Raw genomic sequence first — 21721 nt, 5'->3', positions numbered from 1 at the left:
ATACTTGTTGTACGCATCACATAACAATTGTAAGCAAAGTGATTTCTTCAAGATTTGAATAGTTATATGTGCATTAAAAAGATTTAGGTAAACTAATGTTGCTGTCTCGTTTATTAAAGATATTAACCTTTCAGTTTCAACTCTATGACTAATGGGAATTTTTTATTTAGTTATTTGTTTTTAAAATTGGTCCAGTATTGAGCTAGACCACTGCAGCCAGCAGCTGTGAAACAAGTTGCAATGTAACCACTGGGGGCATTTGTGCACCGTCAATTTACGCTCACAAATAGTTCTTCTTTTTGCCACTGACAGACTTTCACTGTTACTATAAGTGTCTGATAACAATATGGAAAAGGTTCCTTCATAGGTAGATCTGCTTGTTAAATAGTAAAATCCTTTTTGTTTAACCAGAAACAGCCCAAATCACCATCACAAAACCTGCCAGACTACATTTAAATTAACAATTATTTTATCATTATAAAACACACTTATCTGAAAGTCAACAGTAACCAAATAAATCTAACAAAAGGTATCTCTCCACTGTTCCAATGATCACCAGCTCTGGTTTGGTTGAAATGAACCCTTAATTCACCAGTCAGATGTGAAAATATGCTGGCTCTAAACAGGTTAAAATCATTGTTAATTTAAATGCAGTCTGGTAAGTTTGTGATTTCATGTTTTTGGTTAAACAAAAAGAATTTAACTGTTTAGCAAAAGATCAAACTCTGTGGGGATCCTTTCGAAAATATTGTTCAACACTTAGTATAACAATCTGAATCTGTCAATGGCAAAAACAAACTCTTTCAGTGGACATACACTAACAGCAATCTCGCTCAATACCGGACAAATTTCCCATTAATCATTTCGAAGCAAAAACATGCAAAAATGAGTACAGGTTGAAAATTACAGAAGTTACCCTTTAAGTAGGTTAAATATACTTTTTGAAAGAATATGTTATCCTTAAATTAAATAATCAGCAAAAAGTTTGTTGAGTTCTCATCCTGCTGTGTGAATATTTGCATATTTTGATAGTGATTTTTGCCCCAGCTGGCAGACAGGAGGAGCCCAGCAGTGCAAAGGGTTGTTTGTGTGTTGCCATGGCAGTCAATACAATTGATGTTGGCGGGTTTTCACCTGACAGTAACACTGCCTAACAAAGTGTTAGATGGGACTGTCTGGGTTTTCAAGATAATGTCTGTAATAGCGATTCACCCAAACACCTGAGAATCATGAACAAACTGACAATAACTCTGAATAACATAACATTTTATTAAAGAATTGCTCGACAGACAACTCTCTCAACAATGAAAGAAAAGGAGCTACAAAGGACAAAGAAAGAAGTTGTTTTTCTCCAAAAAAGACTCGTTCTTTTTTCCAGCTAATAGTTTGTCTAAATTTTCCGACTATGCACGGACGGGTCACCAATCCCCATCCTTGCCCTTTTCCCTGTACAAGCCAAGACATGTATGTACAAGGGTCATTATAGGAACATAAAAACTACTTATTTTCTTCTAAAATACAACAACTAAAAAAATGTAACTTCAGTACAATGGACAAGAAGAAACACAATGTTTTTTTTTTCTTTCATAACAGGTAAATACTAAAAAAGTACAGTATTTTTTCCTCGATATAAATACATGAAGGATAAATAATAATAATACAAAACAGAAAGTCTTTTTAAACTGGCTATAACAAATAAATATTTATATATGAATGTTCACTTGAACACACATTGGCGAAAGACGCTTTGATTGGAGGGCCTTCCGTCTTCAAAATAAGATTTTATTATTATTATTTTTTACCTTTAACCATCAAAATGTAAACTCTAAGTGCAACAATGATGTCCAGATGTGAAAAGCATTTGTGTAAATCTGCACTTTTAAAAAACAATCAGAGGATTTATTTCCAGAACAGTAGAGAGTGAAGTGCGGTCAACCACACACAGCTTGTGTTCTGGTTTGAACCCCAGCTGTAACAGTCTGATGTGCATGTTGTCCCAAACTCCCCTCACTGACAGTTCAGACAAATAAATCAAGTTGTTTTAAAAATATGTGATACACATCAGCCCACATTTCTGGGACATGCATTTTTGTTCAAATATATACCCTGTATCCACGTTAAAAGTCAAGATATGTGAGAACAAAACAAAACAATATAAAATGTGGACTTTTACGCATTGGTGTCCGCTAATGTAAGTGAACCCTTCCAAAGTGATAAACAGAGAGACAGAGAGAGAGAGAGAGAGAGAGAGAGAGAGAGAGAGAGAGAGAGGGCAATGACTTACCCAAACATAAATAAATAGTGTTCTCCACTCTTATTATTTACCCTGTGTCGATGATGTGCTAAAATAAGAATATTAAAAATTTCTCTTCCATGTCCTCTCCTGTTTGTTTAAAGATGTCAACAGCTGGCCGAACCTGGCTGTGAATGTGTGTCAACGGAAGGAAGCTAGCTTAGCATTGCTGTGTGTGTGTGTGTGTGTGTGTGTGTGTGTGTGTGTGTATGGAGTTGTGATTAACTAGCGTAGCTTAGCACAGATGTGTGTCTATGGGAGCTAGTTTAGCCTTTGAGCTCATAGCTTCTTAAACCCTGTTAGATTGATGGGAGGGGTGGTGAGTGCATGTGTAGTGATGGATGTGTGCGTGTTGGGGGGGCAGTCTGTGGCGGATTGTGGGAAATTTTTGCCTTCTTCAGAAGCCATGTGCTGCTGCCACAGACAGGAGATGGTGGGTTAGTAGTGATTCAGTCTGGACGGACAGAGACAGGTACAGCAGGAGGCAAAAAGGGACAGCAAAGGGAGGACCATCCAGTGGCTTTTACGTGCTTTGTCGAATGAGGGGAACGGAGGAAGACGAGTGCTGCCAGCTTCAGCCATATATTTCTGTTCTCTCTCTCTGGCTGATGGAGAGGCAGAGCCCTCCACATAGCTCAGCTCAGCTGACAACAACATGTGTTGCCTAGAGGGGGAGAGAGCTCAGCGTCATAAATCTAACCACCTCGTTAACTGCCCATTAAAATCTCAACTATTTCATTTACCAGGCGGGAGAGCTGTTTGTATATATGCGTGTCTTAGGGGGGAGATTTTATTATCAAAGTACAATTTTAAACCACATACTACCTCTAACAACATGCTAGCTGAGCTACTGCTGCAATTTGCTCCACCCACACAAAAACTGTTTTGCAGTTATTTTTGCTGAGTAACTTAAACACATTTTACTAAGGGCATAGGTTACGTTTCAACATTAGGTGGGGGAGACATAGGTCTATGATACAGGGAGTGTGGGAGTCCTCAACCATAAAATATTTAGCAAACTCCTGCATTCTGGTGACTTTATATGCACCAATTTGTGCCTTCTCTTCATCAATTTATGGTTAAAATTCCTGAATTTTGTCAAAATAAAAACTATGTCTATGTTTTTTTTGCAAATGCAAATGTTCTAAATATTGAGGGGGGTGTGTCCCCTCTGTCCCCCTGATTTTGACACCCATGCATCATACAGAAAGATTTTTCTGTCCTTTCAGATTTTTTGTTTTGTTTTTGAGAAATATATTTAATACAAAACTGACATCTGCTTTGTTTGAGTACAGTATTGCAGTTTTCTGATTGACTGTGCAGTAGATTATCTGCCTAATGAAACAATGGTGCTCACCATAGATCCTGTTATGCCATACAGCTGCCGATATGTCTCTGCACCAGTGCCACGAGACGAGCATCCTGACATTTATTGTCCCCAGGGGAACGTGGGAGACAATTGACTGTACACTTCTTCTCCCACGCCTACAATATGCTTCACTGAGTGTAAATTGCTCTAAAAAGGTTCATGATAAATGTGAAACCAAGACTACTAGAATATAAAATAAATCACTGATAACATACTCTAAACCCTTAAGCAGTTTTGAATATGTAAGTTAAATTTAAAAACTAACAATGCACTGTTGAATGCTTTAAAATGTATTTTCCTCATGCAAGTGTTCATAACAGAGAGTACGTTTGGTCCCAGCTTAAAAAGTTCTTGGACATATTTTGGTAACTTCCATTAATTTCAGTGCTTTTACACTGTAGATATGTGCCTCTTATTGACTTTTTGGCAACACAAATGGTTTGCGTGCATCATTGCTACTTGATAATGGGCATAACTTTTGTCTTTTTTAAACTAAATGAACTGCACTTCAAAGGCAACAGTGGAAGCTCTAGCCCTAATCAGAAGGCAGTGGAAACAGGGTGGGGCTGGACAACACCAAACACTGATCGCTCCCCATTGTGGCTGTGGAGCACAGGACAAATCACCGGATGGCTCCCGTCTGTCCCCTTTTGTGTCTCCTGCCACCCCGTTGCAGCAGTAAAGTCCCCATGTTAGTTAGTCTGTTAGTGAGTCACGTCGTGTTACGTGTTCTGTGTTGTCTTCACTATTTCCTACGTTGTCATTTTGTTCCAAACCTGCTACAGGTGAGTGAGCTTGGGTGCTTCCTGGATTCTGCCCTGAGTCGAGGTGTGGTGCGCCGACAGCTCGGTGTACGTCGGGTGTGTGGGCGGGTCACAGGGACCCTGAGGACCCCCTCCGCCCACATGGTGCTGGTTGGCTGCCGACATAGGCCCCGCGCCATTGTAGTCCATGGTTTGGTGGTGGGGTGGCGTGGGGCCGAGGTGGTTTAGCCCATACATGGAGGGCCCCGAGCCAGGCATGGGTTCCACATAGCTGCCACCCCCCACATAGACTGGACTAGCCTGCATGTTGGTGGGAGTCCCGTAGCCAGCGTTGTTGGCCTGCACCAGGCCATGGTGAGGATGGGGGTCGCCATAGTCCGGGTCTGGGGCACCATACTTCTGTTGGGGGGGGCAGCCCTTCATAGAGACATTGGAGTAGGCAGTGGACATGGAGTAAGACACTCCCTGGTGGGGCTTGCCAAAGGATGGCGGAGATGGGACATCGTAGCCTGCCCCTCCACCCCCGCCTCCCCCTCCCATAGGGTGCATTGAGTTAAGGAAGCTGGCGGAGGACTGCATGGTGAGGGGTGGGGAGCCAGTAGGGGAGGGCCCTCCAGAACTGGAGCTCAGGCCCTTGGACTTCTGGTCCTTCTTGTACTTCATGCGTCGGTTCTGGAACCAGATCTTGATCTGACGTTCGGACAGGTTGAGCAGGTTGGCCATCTCCACACGCCGCGGCCGACACAGGTACCGGTTGAAGTGGAACTCTTTCTCCAGCTCAACCAGCTGGGCACTGGTGTACGCTGTACGAGCCCGCTTTGATGACGCTGAAGACCCACCAGTAGGACTCTTCTCCCCACTGCTGCCACTCTCTGCTCCTCCTGATGCTGAGGAGAGAGGAGAAAAAAATTACACAGTGGGCAGGTGAGGGCAAGTGAGAAAAATAGAGAAAATGAAGTGGATAGGATACAGGTAAAAAAAAAAAAAAAAAAAAAGGGGGGGGACATGACAAACCCTAGAAAATGAAAAGAGTGAAAGTGGAAGAAATATACAAAAAAGGAAGAGGAAATGGAAAAAAAGAAGGATATAGTAAGAAACAGGTAAAAGGATGATGACATAAAAATTGAGAGAGCCTGTGAGGAAGAGAGAATAAAACACATTCAGGCTGCTTGCTGGAGGAAATTGAAAGCATTCAGGTTCTTAATAAAGCAGAGGGGGGTCCGAGCATGCTGGTTGAATTATCCCTTGATATTAGTTGTCAACACTTCATAACAGTGGCAGTTATTAAGAGACGGAGGGCCCGGTGCTGGCCGAGGGCAGCTAAATTGCATCTTGGCTGGAAAGACAAACCCCCCACAGCAACAGCAGCTGCAGCAGCACAAGGACTATGAGCAGGAACTGAGGCTGACCTGCACTCACTTCAATCAGCATGCCAAGAAAAGTCAAGCTTCTCACCACATTTATGTGATAGTTATACTAACTCCTAACAAATCTGAAGGGTATTCAGAGACTTGTGCAGACACTTCAGCTGTTACCACTGTTCTTTATGTTGAGTGAATTACATGAGCCTTGGGTGAATGGTGTATTGTTAGTCACTCTTAGTGTCTTATGTTTTCAAAATGTGTATGTTACTACAGCAGGAAGCTAATCAATTTGTCTTAAGGCCATAAACATCAAATCCACCAGCTGTTGTCACTACTTTAGACAACGTGTTGAAGTGAATAAACCTCTAGATGATGGTTGGTTATTTGACCCAAAAGGGGTTAAATAGACTAACATACTAACCACAATCAACTAGCATGCACTTGATGATTATCCTGCATCCTTTCCATCAGTTCTGCGATCAAGTGATCTGCCTTAAAATTGTTTAGAAGAAAGGTTTGGAGGATGCTTCACATAACTTATTTGCAAACCGTAAAAGCTAGTAAACATCAAATCAGTTAACAGTTTAGAAACATAAACATATGACAAGTGGGTACAAAGTCCTTTTCACACACGCCCTCTTACTAGTACAATAGTAAAATAAATTATGATTTTCAAAAGTCAGAATTTAGGCAGCCTGTATGAAAAATACAAAGGTCTTCTTCCTTATTTTCCAAATCACTGCCATTCTTCAGCAGTGCTTCCACCATAGTAAGAAGGTTCTTAGCGCTGGCTTTTAGTCATACTGGTTGTGATAACACTGTGATCGTCAACCACGATCTTGTTACACAGCAACATCAACATCAAAATAGCTCCGACAGGAAAACAAACATGAGTCATTATATAATCAGACAGTTTGCAAACAAGCTCACAGTTAAGCCAGATTGTCTATTCTGAGTGAGGTTGTCCTCATGCACTCTAAATGCATCAGTACTCATGTAACCCAAGTAATACAGGAGGCTGCCATCACGTGACTAATGCACCATGGGCAGTGAAGAAGGAAGTAGTCTAAAGAGCAAAGATTCACATACGGAGCCAGGTTTGGGTGTTGGATGGGTCAAACAACACAGGACTTCCCCCAGGAAATGGGTTTGTGTCCCATGTGAAACCAAGTGAACTCTGAGTCATTTCTAAGTACTTTTTCCCCTAAACCTAACCCATGTAACATCACGCTAAGTATGTAACTTTATGTTAAGTACGTAACATGACAACATGTTTCTTATCCAAAACCTAACCTACGTTACATATGCAGCATTACTGGCAATTTTACATTAGGTATGCAACTTAACGTAACATGACAAAGCCCAACCATGTTTCTTTTCCACAACATAACCTACGTAATGTTGCTTGCCTTAACCAACCCTTGTAACTGTACATAAGGCACATAATGTGACGATACCATTCATTAGGTATCATACGCATCATGGTATGGGGATACGTTGACTGAGTTGCCAGTTTATTAGATAAACCACACTCAAACAATTGTGGGTCAAATGTTTGAGTCAAATTTTCAAGCTGCGTTACTAAAAGAATGTTGTCTCTGGCAGGTAATATTACGTCCAATCCCTCTCACATTTTATTTGAAGAATATCAGCTTTTTCCATCACAGGGAAGATTTAGAGTCTCACAGTCTTGTTTGAACAGGTTAAGGAACTCTTTTGTTCCTCGGTGTATCAACCTATTGAATCAGAGCATGGCTTCTATATAGTCTCAGTGTACCTGGCTGGAACACTGAATGTAATAGGAATGATTCATTTGTTGCATTGCAACACTTTTAGTGATGTCTGATGTTTATTTTCAACATCTGTGGTATGGTTTTGTTGTTTGGTTAAATGCTGTTTTGTATTTTAGTATTTATGTGAAAAAGTTGATGTCCTGACACACGAGACAAATTCAAGACATTTTTTGATTATAAAGTGAAATCAAATCAAATGAAACTAATGCAATGCAACAGTCCTCCACAAAGGCCCCATTTTAAATCATGCTACAGCATACTAAGGGGTCTTTCTATTATTATACCCCATTCATTCATATCAATGAGGCTAAATAATAAAAGTCTAGCTATGATCAGTATAACGTTATACAGTTAAACAGAACCAAACCACATCCACCAAAACACATCTCTGAAACAGATGCAACATTAACTTAGCATTATAACATCCACAAAATTGTGATGTATTAGTTTTAGCTAGTTTCACCTAATAAGCTGGCAAGTGAGTGAGTATTTGTAGGTAAAACCAAGTCACTTGTGTGATGACCCATCAAGCACATAGGGTCAAAACTGAAGAGGGAAATTGGTTCCTAAACCTGGATGGCTGTTTCAGTGAGGTTAAAATTTATTGTGAACCTTTATTTTCTGGTATAGTTAAATTGGACTAACCAGGAGTTTGTTTACAACCTGTCTGTTTGTCTGACCCCCAGGGTTTCTTGCAGGGTTTCAACTTCCTGGCAGTTACTTTGGTGTAATCAGTTCTATTATCATGACAGAGCCATTAGCCAGAGCTATAAAAATAAAACCTAGTTTTTCTATTTTTTCCAGAGTGTTTATGCATGGTGTGAAAAGACTTGATGATTGAAGATGATATACAATGAACCATAAGCATAAATGTCAAAAGTTACTGCATCATTTGAACCTTGAAATTCAGAGGGTTCCATGTGTTAAAACAACTTAAAAGAATACTTCACTCACAAAATGACCATTAATCCAAAAACAGGTAAACATCCTTCATGAAGTGAACTTGGTCCTTGTACTTGTGCAGTATATCCCAAATCCCATTTATCAAGTTGTATGCTCACTGCTCCCCAGGCACATGCATTCCATGCTAAAACGTTGGAATATGAAAAACTTCTGCCAACTGCTAGTGTGCCCTGAGTGTGCCTGAGCACACACATGCATAAGAGCTCTGCTTGAGCAAAGTTCAAACATACGTGTGAAGTGAAAATACATATTTGGGAAATACTGAGCATATCACTGGGTAAATCCTACTTGGATTATGTGCTACAAGTCACATGACAGTTTGTAGACAGATGTTTGATATAGTTTCGTTCACCATGGAGGTATTTGGGAAAACAAAGTTTTCTTCAGAAATTTAAGGTATCACACACGGTGTGTAATTAATATACAGATGGTCATTCTGTGAGTGAAGTTTTCCTTTAAGAGGATTGGTTTTCCTGCTGAAACAAATGGCCACTAAAGCAGACTAGCTTAAACACCAACAGATGATACTTTGCTAGCTCTAGTGTTGTTTCCATCTTGGTGCTCATTGCACACTATACAGTAGTGCTAAACAACAGGCCCTCTTCCATCTGAATATGTTGGTATGTTCCTGTGTGCATGCTTCCAATGTATTCACACTAATAACTGCTGATGCAGTAGCGTTCAAAGCGAGCACCAAAATCCTATCTCTCCGTAACACCTTCTCTCTCTCAACAGTATAAACACTTTACTTGGGTGTTTATTTATATAAACAGACACAGAAAGCTGAGAGAGGTAACCATCTCATCTGTCGCACAGAGCAGTGACATTCTCAAAATGATTGCTTCAAATTCTCATCAATAAACAGTCTAATCTCTTCTTAACTCTCTGCCCAGTCAACTGAAAGCTTTTTGAACGCGTATATGAGACTCATATTCATTATGGCAGAATACATTTTTTCTCATCGATAACTACCAATTCTAATAACGTATCTGTCTGCCTCAATGACTGTTTTCTTTGCCTGTTATCAGACATGCAGATGATATTCAAATTTATCATCCTGTTGTATTTTTTTCCCATTTACTAATATCTTGCATTTCTAATGTCTACATGTCATTCTCCCTCTCTCTGAAAATCTATTCATCTGTTATCGTACATGACATTTAAATTCATCCTGTTAATATCTTCCTTCTTGATGGAGCTTTCCAAGAAGGTGCCAAAGGAGAGGAGGAGGAGAGAGAGGAGGCGAGAAGGGAGCGATCAGAAGACAAGTGATTACAAGAGGGTGGAGAGCAAGGAAAGACGGAGGTGAAAGTAAATGAATAAAACAAAGGTGTACAGGCTATTGGCTGCAGGTTTGTGCCAGCTGGTTAACCAGACTGTCCTATAACTGACTGTGCTGTTACTGTAATGAATCCCTGACCGCTCAGTTACCATTGATTGTTTCTTTATTGAGCTGAATTTCTTTTAGGTTCTATTACTGAAAATGTGACTAAATACTGACTCAATATCAAATCTCTCTCTCTTTGTTCTACCACTGGTGACACTGAAACAATCCTGTTTATATTCATCTCCTTATGCTTTCACCCTTAATTTCAGGTGACTTTAGGGAGAATTATGTGTCGAAACAATTTCTTGATTAACAACACTGAGTCCATCCGCCCAGTATCCATTGCAGCATCTCAAGGTATAGCTCCCATTGCCAGTTACGTTCTGTGATCATAGGTTTTAGTAAAGATCTCTGTACAGGACTGACAGAACCAAACCTCGCAACCTCATTGTGATGACAAGCCTTCAGGAAGACATTGCACTTTGCTGGTCTTTTCCAAGAGCTGTTTCCCACATGTAACTCATAGAAAACCACAACGAATTGCTTTTACTTTGGGTTCTAATTAAACAAAAAAGATACAACACATTGATTCAAAGTATCTTCATAAAACAGTATGTACGACGTCTAATGAATTTGTTTCCCCCTGAACCAAATTCAAATCTATGTACTTAACGTGAAGTTACAAAGGTTACATTAAGGAAAGTAAGATTACGTAAGTTAGGTTCAGGAAAAGAAACATGATTGGGCATCATCCTGTCATGTACTTAACATAAAGTTACGTATGTAAGTTACGTAGATTAGGTTTAGGAAAAAAACATGGTGACAACATACCTAAAAATAGCTTAAAACTCAACTGATTTCACATGGGACACAAACACCAGTATCCTTGGAGAGAGTCCTGTGTTTGTTTGACCCATCCACCACCCCAAACTATGTCCTTAAACAGACATTTGCTTCTAATACTACTTCCTTCTTTATCTCCATCAGTGCATTGGTTGTGTAATTGTTCCCTTCACGATTACATAGTTTCTATACAAATTATTGGCTTATGATTACATAGGTCACATTGTATATATAAGTACAAACAGTGCATTAGAAATGCCTGATTAAATTAGGTAGTATTTGTGAGCTTTAGAGGTATTTCTCTGTATATTACTTACTTAGCCTAGGTAAAATAATGATAGTCTAGCTATATTGTCATGCTTCCAGTCTTTATGCTAAGCTAATTGCCTCCTGACTTAAGAGCTGCACTTAACACACAGACTATAGTGGTATTCATCTAAATCTTTAAAAGAAAGCACACAATGTGTTTAGATGATTGATTTGATTTGTTGAATCCAAACATGTATATGTCAATAGTTCACATCATATAAATAACTAACTCCCCTTTCCCTAAAAAAGTATAGATGTTTTTCTCTGTGATCAAAAATATACTTCCTGCCCTTTACTTATTTACTTGAGCACTCCTCTCTGTTTTACAGGAATAGCTGTCAAATTGCTATGCCTCTGACCTTTGACTTATTTTACTGGTCACTGCATGCCACATTTAGGGATTTGAAAGTCATTCTACCGATAGGATCAATCACTCAAAAGACTCACTTAGGTAACTTAAAGCTTTACCATTAATTTTACATGCTAACATGTTTTCTCAGGGAGATGTATAAATGTTTCAGTGAATCCAGCTAACCAGCCACTTTATTCAAAGGCAATATTAGATGCCTATAATTACCTTGGACCAGAAGAAACTGACTTCACCAGCTACAGATTACCAGTTTGACTAGTTGCCTGTCTGAACCACTGCCAGTGGAAACCTGTTTTGCCATAATAGACTGAGAAACCTTTTAAATCCTCTGGGGATCTGTTGCTTGAAAGAGGATGTTGATAAGAGAGGTGAGGAAAGAAGGACGTGGTGATGGGAAGGAGAAGGCAGGATAATAGGAAAAAAGATGCTAATGAGGAAAGAAAATGAAGGAAGAAAGAAACTGAAGGAGAACGGAAGGAACTAAAGAAAGGAAATGAGGGAGAGAAAGAGAGAGACCAGGGTACTCTGCTAAGCCATATTGTTTTTGTGGTGCTATGAAGGGGGAGTTCAAAGCAAAGACAGACAGAGAGACAGAGACAGGTGTAGCCTAACACACCATTTCCAGAGTTGTTGCTGGGCGAACAGTTTTTCTGCTTGGTCGTCTGTCGACACTCTTTCATCCAGGGAAAGATCTGCTTTGCCATAGTTGGGTTGGGGGGTAGTGAGGAGGAGGACGATGTGGAGGACGATGTAGAGGAGGAAGAATTAGACGACTTATTGGGGCCTGATTTAGAGACCGAGGAGGCCCCAGCACTGCCCCCCGGCTGCTGAGCCCCAGAATTACCATTGCTGGGATTGGGGGGCAGTGGAGGGGACACCTGGGAGCCAGGGTGGTGCTCAGGCGGCAGACTGGGCCGCATGCAGCTGCCATTCAGCTCCTTGGTCTTGGCTAGCTGCTGCTGCTGGTGGCCACTGTTACTGCCCAGTGACTGTAAAGAGCAGGCCGAGCGCTGGTACGAATCCACATCCAGATGGGTTGCAGACTGGAAGGCCGGCTGGTGGTGGGACACTGGGACCGGTGCATCGTAGCCTCCAAAGCCGTTGGCGGCTGCTGCTGCCGCCGCTGCCGCCCCCTGCACCTGGTAGGACGAGTAGCCACCGAAAAGCGCAGAGGAGTTGTCGTAGTATGTTGTCTTCTGCATTTCTGAGAGAAGTGGCGGCGTCTTCTTGTGCTCCGGTCCTTGTTGAGAGCCACTGCCGGAAGACCATTTGGTACCGGGGGTCACGTGACGGTATCTCTCCAACGGTCTCCTGCAATCTGACCTAAAAGGTTAGGAGAGGCAGAATGAAGAAATAAGAGAGATAAATCCATCTTCCTCCCATGAAAGGCAGCATGACATGAATAGAAACCACTGCTTTTCTTTCCTCACCCCCCTTACCCTCCCCCTCCCTTCTGAGCCCAGTGCACAGCCTGCAGATGCTCTAGTAGAGGAGGCACGAGGAGGGCAAACTGTGTACTCTGTGCACACACACACACACACAGGCGCGTGCACACACACACACGAAAATATGCATAACCTTATTGTTACATTTCCATATAAATGTTACCTTTATTCACATAATAGTAATTGAAACTTATTATTATTTATGATATTATGGTTAAGTTGTAACATAGTAGGCCATCAACTTATATTATTCATAGTGGTAATGGTTATAGAATTAGTCTAATTAATTAGCCTATTATTAGCTTATTCAGTAATTATTTTCATTTTTCAGCAGTCAGTCCGCTGATATTAACAATGCACCTTTGCTTTTATAATAAAATGAAACAAAATCTCCTTGTTTCAAACATTACTATTTTTCGTTTTTTCCTACTTATGCAAATTTTATTTAGAATTATGTTTTGTAATAAAGCACTACCCCACTGTGTCTGGTGTTATTCCTGCTGAACGTGACATTTTGTTGTGTAATGGCGGCAGTGAGTGTGGCCTGTATATATTGTGTGTTCCTTTGTGACTGATGTAGGTAGCCTATTTCTGTCAACCTCTGCCTTCCACATATGATTTACTATATTCCGTCTGCTCGGCTGTTACCTCACTCATAGGAGTCTATCTCCGGAAGCCATCACTGCTGCTGAATAACTACTAGGCCTACTGCTACTCTTGCATCACGGTAGAATTTTTTTAACAGGTCAGGGGAAATATGGGAGTTTTTTTGTTTGTTTTTCTAAACGTAGTAACAAAAACGTATTAATGGCGTTTCGTGCCATCAAACTGGCAAAGGTGGGATGCATACATCAAATCTCTGGTGAAGAAGGTGATCTCGGGAATATGTCTCGAAACATTATTTCTATTATTATTTTTGGTCAGGGGAAATCCGGGTTAGATTTAGGTGAATAATATCTTAATGGGGTGGCCTATACGTTTGAATAAAGAAAGAACAAATAAATACATAAATAAATAAACAAAACACTTGGACTTGGATTTAGACAAAAGAGGCCAGCAATAGAAAAATATGGGAAAAAGAAACCCCGGAAGGAGCTTCACGAGTCAGTGATTCATTAGGGCCCCGGGAAAAAGGAAAGAAAGGGAAAAAAAACAGCAGTGTGAGCCCCCATAGACTCCCTATCTCGAGCTCACCGCTGGGGTGGGCCTGTGGCCGCGAGAGGCCGGCTTGTCAGGCGCGAGAGAGCACCTGGCATTCATTTCTCCTCTGGAGATAAAATGTTTAACGGGGAGAAACAGAGGTGAAGCGGCTCTGCTGGCTCTGCCATCTGACACAAACTGAGCCTCAGTGCTACAGCTAACTACTGAGGCTCAGCAGCTAAATGTTACCAATAATTCATTCCCTGGGATATTATCGCAGCACCAGCCCACACTGGTATTAAAAGCCATCAAGTCTATTTCTAATAGTGTTATAAAATTGAAAGTATAAGTGTTTCACTGTGGATAGAAAAAAAAAGCTGGAGCGCGTGCGAAGATAATATGACATCCTTACGTCAGGCCTATGCTACACATGCTACGAAAAGAAGCTGAAAAAAAAAATCTGAAATTATGTTATCTATTTGTATGGCAACGCGATTATTTTATGATTATGGAAAATGCAGTACAATTATTTTTTAACCGTTAGCATCAAACCAGGCCTATATAACAAATAAATAATAATAAAAAAAAACAAATACAAAGAGCAAAAAACAACAGGAGTGTGAAGTAAGTGATATTTCTGATGTGAATGTTGTCATAATGTTTTTCGTATATATATATATATATATATATATATATATATATATAATGATTATTAGGAAATTTTCGTTTGCTAATTGGCTTTTTCATATATTACTACTATTCTTGTTTTGTGATTCGACAGTCCAGCCCTTCTCCAGCTCTCAGCACGTCACATATGTCAGCCATTTATCTTTCTAGTAGACAAGCTGGAATCCTAATTATTTACTCTAAGGAATAGTCCCAAGGAGAGAGGGAGAGGGAGAGAGGGGCCATGGTGGCAGTGAGTGTAGGAGGAATATGTTATTAAATCATATCGCTGTATCGCCATTAAACGGGACACGTAATGTCTCTGCCCCTTGCTTGTAGGGCTACAGCTTAATACAATCACCAACTTTACTAGACGCCTCCCAGAATAATCCACTTACACTGACAGAGAAACAGCCACCCAAACAAAAACAACTGAGAGAGAGAGGGGGAGAGGGAGGGATGGAGAGAGAGAGGGAGAGAGGGATAGAGAGGTCGGCCAGTGGTGTCCAGTGTCTGTGTTTTATCCTGGGATATAAAATTACAAATGGCGCCTGCCATGAGAAGAGCTATGCAGGCAGGGAGACACAGAGAGAATGCATTAACTTGGACAATCCACGTATTCCTTATCCCATTAACAGACACAGAGAGGGAGAGAGAGGGGCCAATTATGTGGAGCCGAGCCCAGAAACAATAAAAGAATGGCCAGATCACAGCTATTGTTGCTGTGTTGGCCTCGATTTGGGCTGAAATCAACAAACACTTAAGTCACAGTGTGTAAATAAAATTACAGCATCGAAACATTTTAGTGTGAATTAAAATGTCAGGTATTAGCAAAATAATAAAACGGAGGCCCGTGGGGAGAAAATAGGTAACACCAGGGATAAGTAGCCCATAATCCATAACAGAAAAATGGTCGGCCATTGCTTTGTAAATAAATAGCTATAGGCTAAGTGAGGAAGATGCATGGACAGACTAGGGGAAGAAATGAGAGGGTAAAGAAGAGAAAGAAAAAGGACAGAGATGGAAGGCCGAAAGAAGAAGGGGGGCTGCTTGCGGCGGGTAGCTACGGCAGCTTAAAGCATTGTGAACTCTTCTTGAACCGGGATTGAAGTCATACGGGCCATAAATCACTGAGCCAGCCACTCCGCCGTTCACAAACTGCACAGCGAACAAACACACTCTGTATTTCTGGTTTGTTGTTTGAGCTCTTGCATTACCGGCTGGCCTGCCTGCCTTCCTGCCTGCCGGTGATGCTCCTTACCTTCTTTAGCACCGGCGGTCCCGGTCCAGTCCGGCACGGACCCAGCAACACCGCATCACAGATTAGTCCTCACGCACGTTCACTAGGTAATCAATAACAATAATAAATAATTAAATAAACAACGAATCCGCTCGCCTTCTCTCTCGTTTTGCTCTCCTCCTCCTCTCTTCTTCTCTCCGCAAACCCGCTGCTCCTCCGGTGCTGTCTCGAGACTAGCACGGCTGCTCGCGACCACCACCACCCCAACACCTCCTGGAGCCAACAGCAGCAGCGGCGGCAGCGGCGGCGGACCGGGCTGCGCGTGGGCGGCGAGCCGGACACCGTGTGGCATGAACGGCTAGTGGATAACAGAGCCAGACGGAGCCGAGGCGTCAAAGGGGGGCTCGAAATACGGGCAGAATTAACGGACGGGCTTGGTATAGGCTAATAGGCTACAGGCAGGCAAGCTAGCGCACGAGCTGAACGAGCTTACCGGGAGCCTGCCTGCTGCCTGCTCGCGCCCCCCGCCCCCCACCCGCCCTCCACCTCCACCCTCCGCCCCAGCACCAGCGCTGGCTGCACCGCTGCTGGCTGATAACAATGGCCTCAAATTTCTTTCTTTTTAAGCCTCTGTCGCTCACACAGCCAGCCGGCCAGTCACACAGCCTCTGAGGAACAGCTCCTCCACAAAATGTCACCCCATTGCATTTTTTGGGTGGTTGGTCGCCCCTATTTTTCTTTTCAAATGTCCCCTGTCCCTTCTCCCCTCTCTCCGTCTCCCCGGGTCTCCTGCCTCTCTCCCTCCGCGTCTTCCCCTCTGTCTTGGGTCTGTGCTGCCGCCTCGCTCCGGGCTCTGGGAGCTTTATTCCACACGGCTAGCAGCAGCAGCTAGGAGGAGTAGTTGTGGTGGTAGTATCCATGTATTCTCGATATGTTGTTGACAACAAGCCCGGGTATCAGAAACGCTCACGGGGGTGTAACGGATGAAATAACGGGGCTTGACTTGCGGACGCGTTGATTCCCCCATCAAACAGCTCGGCGTCACTCACAAATTATGCTAATTTCAGTGGCTTGAAGTGAAACACGCAGGCAGTTGTGTTAGTCCTACAACCAAGCACAGACACTACAGGGTACTTTGAACGCATCACCACTGGTTCAGAATTAGGTCTTTAAAACTGGATTTTTCTTCAAGAAGTTGTGTTAAAATCCATCCCAAATATGGCTGAACTTTGGCGTAACTTTTATGTCGGCTAACATAAAAACATGTTATTTACAAACAACCTCCCCGCCCCCGCCGAAAAAACAAACAGCGTGGGCTCCTAGTTTGATGGGAGAGTCCATCTTTATTTGCCCTTCTCTTTCATTTCCAATTAGTAGTCTACATGCTACAGGCCAAAGACATCTTAAAACAGCCTCGGACGAGTAGTAGGCCACCAGAGTTTCATTTTCCAATCAGGGGTTAGCAGTCCATTTTACTAAGTTTATCTGTGCATTATTTAGGCTACTAATCATGTAGGCCTAAATTAAAACCATAGGTACTAACATCAAACTACTTTGCAGTCCAAAACTAGGCTCACAATCTATCACAAAATATAAAATAACACAGTCCTCAACATAAAGTACATAAGCTGTAATAATATTGTGCACTTCATTGTACGTTATTATGAACATTCCAAATTAAAGAGGCTAACTAAATAAAATATATAATTGCACCATTCAGCTCTTATTTCATAATGCCTATACTGATATTTCTCTATTACATGGCAATGTTTGGGCTCATAATTAAGTATATTCTTAATAGCTAATATTGGATATTTTGTCATATTTTGAACTGACCTAACACCATGATTGACAAATATAAATATACTATTAATCTGAAAGTGCATTACAGGCAGAGACATGACATGTGAAGTTATGCATATTATATGTTTACTGCTGGGAGGTATCACTTATCACTCACCTGTCATGAATGGCAATTTGGTAATTTGTTAATATTTTGGTGACATCTGTACAGGCAGCATGAGAAGACTGCTGCTTTCTTTCTTTCTTTCCCTCCTCTCTCCCTACTTTTCCAGGAGATATTATTATTATTATTATTATTATTATTATTATTATTATTATTGTTATTTTTACAGAAACCCCTCCTGCAGCCCATTCCTCCCTGTGGAAACTAGATATACAGTCTGTATTGTTCACATTTCAACACCTTGTCTCCCCCTGCTGCTACTCATGCACAGAAAATGCTAAATAAAAAAAGAAGGGAAGGGAGGAGACTGGCAGAAGAGGTGCAGACAACAGCAACAATGTAAGAAATCAACAAAAAAGTATGAAGAATATGACATAATAGCGCTAACTAGCGGGGGGACTTTACATTATCTACTTCCACGTCTTTGTAAAGGAAGAAAACATGAGGAGCGAAGTGCAACATCTGAAGAAAAAGGTGAAGTAGGCGAAAAAGGAGACACGAGTGACAAGAAAACCCAGAAGGAAAGAGACGCTGAGAGGTGAGACTAAAATGGAAATGAAAATATGAAGGTATCTTACTTTGTTTTCATGCCCCCACCACACACACACACACCTACAAACACACTCTCTCTCTGTGTCTCTAGAGCTCTCTCTCCCACTTCCCTCTATTTTTATTATTCAGGACGCTACCCCTGTCGTTTATGGCTACGTAAGATTTATGAGTTTTCTCGCACCCAGCAGCGTGTGTGTGTGTGTGTGTGTGTGTGTGTGTGTGTGTGTGTGTGTGTGTGTGTGTGTGCGTGTGTGTGTGTGTAAACAGCCCAACTTTAAAACAGATAGCATTCGCTGTGGGCTGCTGAAATGAGAGGATGAGCTCCGTGTAGGTGGAAGGTGGGAGCCTGAAATGTGTCTGTCTGCAACTTTTTCCTTGAAACCATCTTTTGTACGGACTGAAGGATCTGCTAACTGCTGCTGAAAAACCTCATTACTCATTAACCAAACCACTAATCAGCTTATTTCTTTTTGTCTCTGTCTTTCTTTTTTCCACTGAGCAACAGTGTGGGAAGAGACGTGCATGTGAAGAAATAAGCAGAGAGGATTACATGAATGTATTGACTTGTAAAAGCACGCCGGTGCTTGTAAGGGATGGCAGTTCTTTATTTTCCTTGGATGGCAGACGCGCATCGTCGGCTCCGTGTTTCGGATTGAGTCACGGATATTGGGTTTCACAACTGAAACTCTCTGCCTTTCAGAGCCATGGAAATCCTCTTTCCATTTTTTTTCGTTTTTCCCCCAGGACTTCAGATATGTAGGCCACTGAGGATGACACAAAGGAATTTCCTCCGACTTCAGGATTTAAACACATTTTACGCAGTTTAACTGTGTTCAAACACTGTGTCACTGTAAATGCCAAACGCTAAAATATTCTAAACAAATGGAGGACAAAGAACTGTTTGTAATGTTTGCATTTTATGTGATCTCAAAAATGAACCTTGAAGTATTTCTACAACAGTAACCTATTTTATGCTTCTGCTGGTGCTAGTTTCATTAGCCACACTATTATAGCTGCTGTAGCATTGGTCATTATTGCAGTTACAGAGTGCTGTTTTAATAACTGTCTTATCAAATGATGAACTGACCCTGGTGTGTCTCCTGCTGCGGCTGTAACCTGCGGTCATCACACTGTCCTTCACACCTCTGGATTATATTACATTAGCACGTGTCACACATTATATTACACCACTCTCTCACACACATACACACATGCATATCCCTTCGCATGCATTCAGCTGCACCCTTATACACATTTCAGCCGACTTTTAAAGGAAACTAATTATATTAAGTAATAATATTGCATCAAAATCACCAACATCTTCCCACTCACTTTCCACATTCATTTATCTGCGTAAAGTTTGCACGTTGTCTGCACGTTTTTTTTAAACGGCGACAATGTGAAATGACACCATCATAGCATCGAAATGTAAAAGTACATCTTAACAGTAATAGTATTAATAACACATATGTGACAAAAGTGAAGGACATGGCATAGATTGGCCTACAAAAGCACGCGCATGGTGCGGCTAAAACAAACATATTTTTGTTTTTCCATTAAAAAAATTAAAATAAATAAATGAAAATCACTCTCCATATTATCATGCTGTTTTTGATCAAATTTAATGATCTGAATTTGATGAATTCATCATATTTACACAGAAATTATGAGTGTGTACATTATGAGAGTCACATTTTCCACTATCTAATAACGACCACACCACACCTCATACCTCTTTCCTTACATTGCAAAACATCACAATAAATATATATTAAAACAACAGGACTCACCGAAAGATTTCCTCTTATTTTCTGATGTTTTGATGGAAGGAGTCGGCTTCCAGAAAGCTCCTAAGAACTGCAGGACAAAGGGGGGGAGTAGGAGAGAAGGAGAGATAGAGGGAGGGAAAGGAAAGAAAGAGATAGAGATATGCAATCAAAAGGTCTTGCTAAAATCCGATACAGAGCACACACCTCTTGTAGTCTAATCGAGCGGTTGGGACAGGAACAACCGCTGACAGGTATCGCTGACCTTAAATTATTCCCAGCGAAATCCCGGAATAAAAGCAATAAGAGCAGAGAGAGGGATGAAGGCTGGGTGGGAGTGATTTGACATGTTATTGATTCTGGTTATCATATTACACTTCCCTTCTATTCACCACGTTTTTCCTGCTTTTTAAAAACGGTTGAAATCTCAGATTTGTGTTGCCTGCTGTTGGGAAAGAACTTCACATTTACGCGTAAAAATGGCATTCATTCCCATCCGTAATGGAGGTAAAACTCGGAACTGAGACAGAGAGAATCGAAAATGTTCTAAAATTATCCATAAATAATCGTGAACAATATTGTGGAAACAGCAAATGGGGTAATAATAGTAACAGTTAAACAACATGCCTGAGTTCGAGGGTTCAACCCAAAATAATAATTTTAAAAAAGAAAAAGAAAAAAAAATAATTTAAACAATTGTTTACACCTTAATTATTTCATAGAAATTGTTTATAGATGCAACCTGTTGTGAAAACGTTAACACATAAACTGGTGCATTAATACACCCAGAACAACAGCCATGACTAAAAACAGTCATATCTGAAATAGAAAATAATTACATTGGAAAAGACATGTTTGGGATGCGTCTAACTCCTGGTTTCGATTTTTAATTCTAAGAAATATAACTCAAAGCCTTATGTGAAAACCTAAACGTTTACACATAAAAACTATTTGCATTGATATTGAACAAATCCATAACAATCACAATAAGGATAAAAACGTCCGAAACGCTGCCAAACACCAAACGACCCGGCAGGGGAAAAATAGGAAGCAAAGGGAAAGGAAAAGCGGCCCCATAAGGCGAACAGCTGTTTGCCAGCGGCTCTGCATCCACGGAGCCCATAAATAACTTCAGCATAATTCAGAGAGAAAACACACATCCCAGAAAACATTTCGTGTTATTGCCCGGTTATCCTCCTGTGGGTATGGGCACCCAGTGCAGGAGAACGCATCTCGGTCGGGCAGACACTTGCGCGGTAGATATCCATCCATCCACTGCTGCATGCGGCGGTAAACAGTGTTTAAAGGTGAATGGCATAATAGTATAATAGCATCCACCACCGCAGGATGAAAAGCGCTGTCCGTGTTGTTGCATAGCGGCGGATATATTTTATTAAAGTGCTGGAATAAAATCTCTGGCGCGCGTTTGCCCCTCTTTCTGCTCCTGACAGCTTCCCCCAAACACATAAATCAAAAGCAAGGATTCCCCGACCTCCCCGTACCAGCCTACACCACCATCACCACCTCAACCACCACTGCTATAAAGTTATG

At 41.4% G+C, this 21721-nt stretch overlaps 1 protein-coding gene across 8 annotated transcripts in view; it reads right to left on the bottom strand.

Moving 5' to 3' along the window:
* Nucleotides 1-1266: 1266 nt before the first annotated feature.
* hoxb3a (homeobox B3a) overlaps nt 1267-21721 on the bottom strand; it is a 95463-nt gene continuing 75008 nt past the window's right edge. For 6 of the 8 annotated variants that reach the window (XM_049561749.1, XM_049561755.1, XM_049561750.1 and 3 more), the window contains 3 exons: nt 20195-20261; nt 12012-12718; nt 1268-5313 (listed from right to left, as the gene is read on the bottom strand). In XM_049561749.1, the coding sequence (XP_049417706.1) occupies nt 4442-5313; nt 12012-12597 (1458 nt within the window). In that variant the 5' untranslated portion in view covers nt 12598-12718; nt 20195-20261 and the 3' untranslated portion in view covers nt 1268-4441. Of the gene's footprint in view, nt 5314-12011; nt 12719-15907; nt 16341-20194; nt 20262-21721 lie in introns of those variants that run through there. The other 2 variants (XM_049561757.1, XM_049561756.1) reach the window with 2 other exon arrangements.

Source organism: Epinephelus fuscoguttatus, linkage group LG19, assembly GCF_011397635.1.
Source record: "Epinephelus fuscoguttatus linkage group LG19, E.fuscoguttatus.final_Chr_v1".
In the NCBI taxonomy this organism is placed as follows: domain Eukaryota; kingdom Metazoa; phylum Chordata; class Actinopteri; order Perciformes; family Serranidae; genus Epinephelus; species Epinephelus fuscoguttatus.
This window is presented reverse-complemented; position numbering and strand designations above follow the sequence as displayed.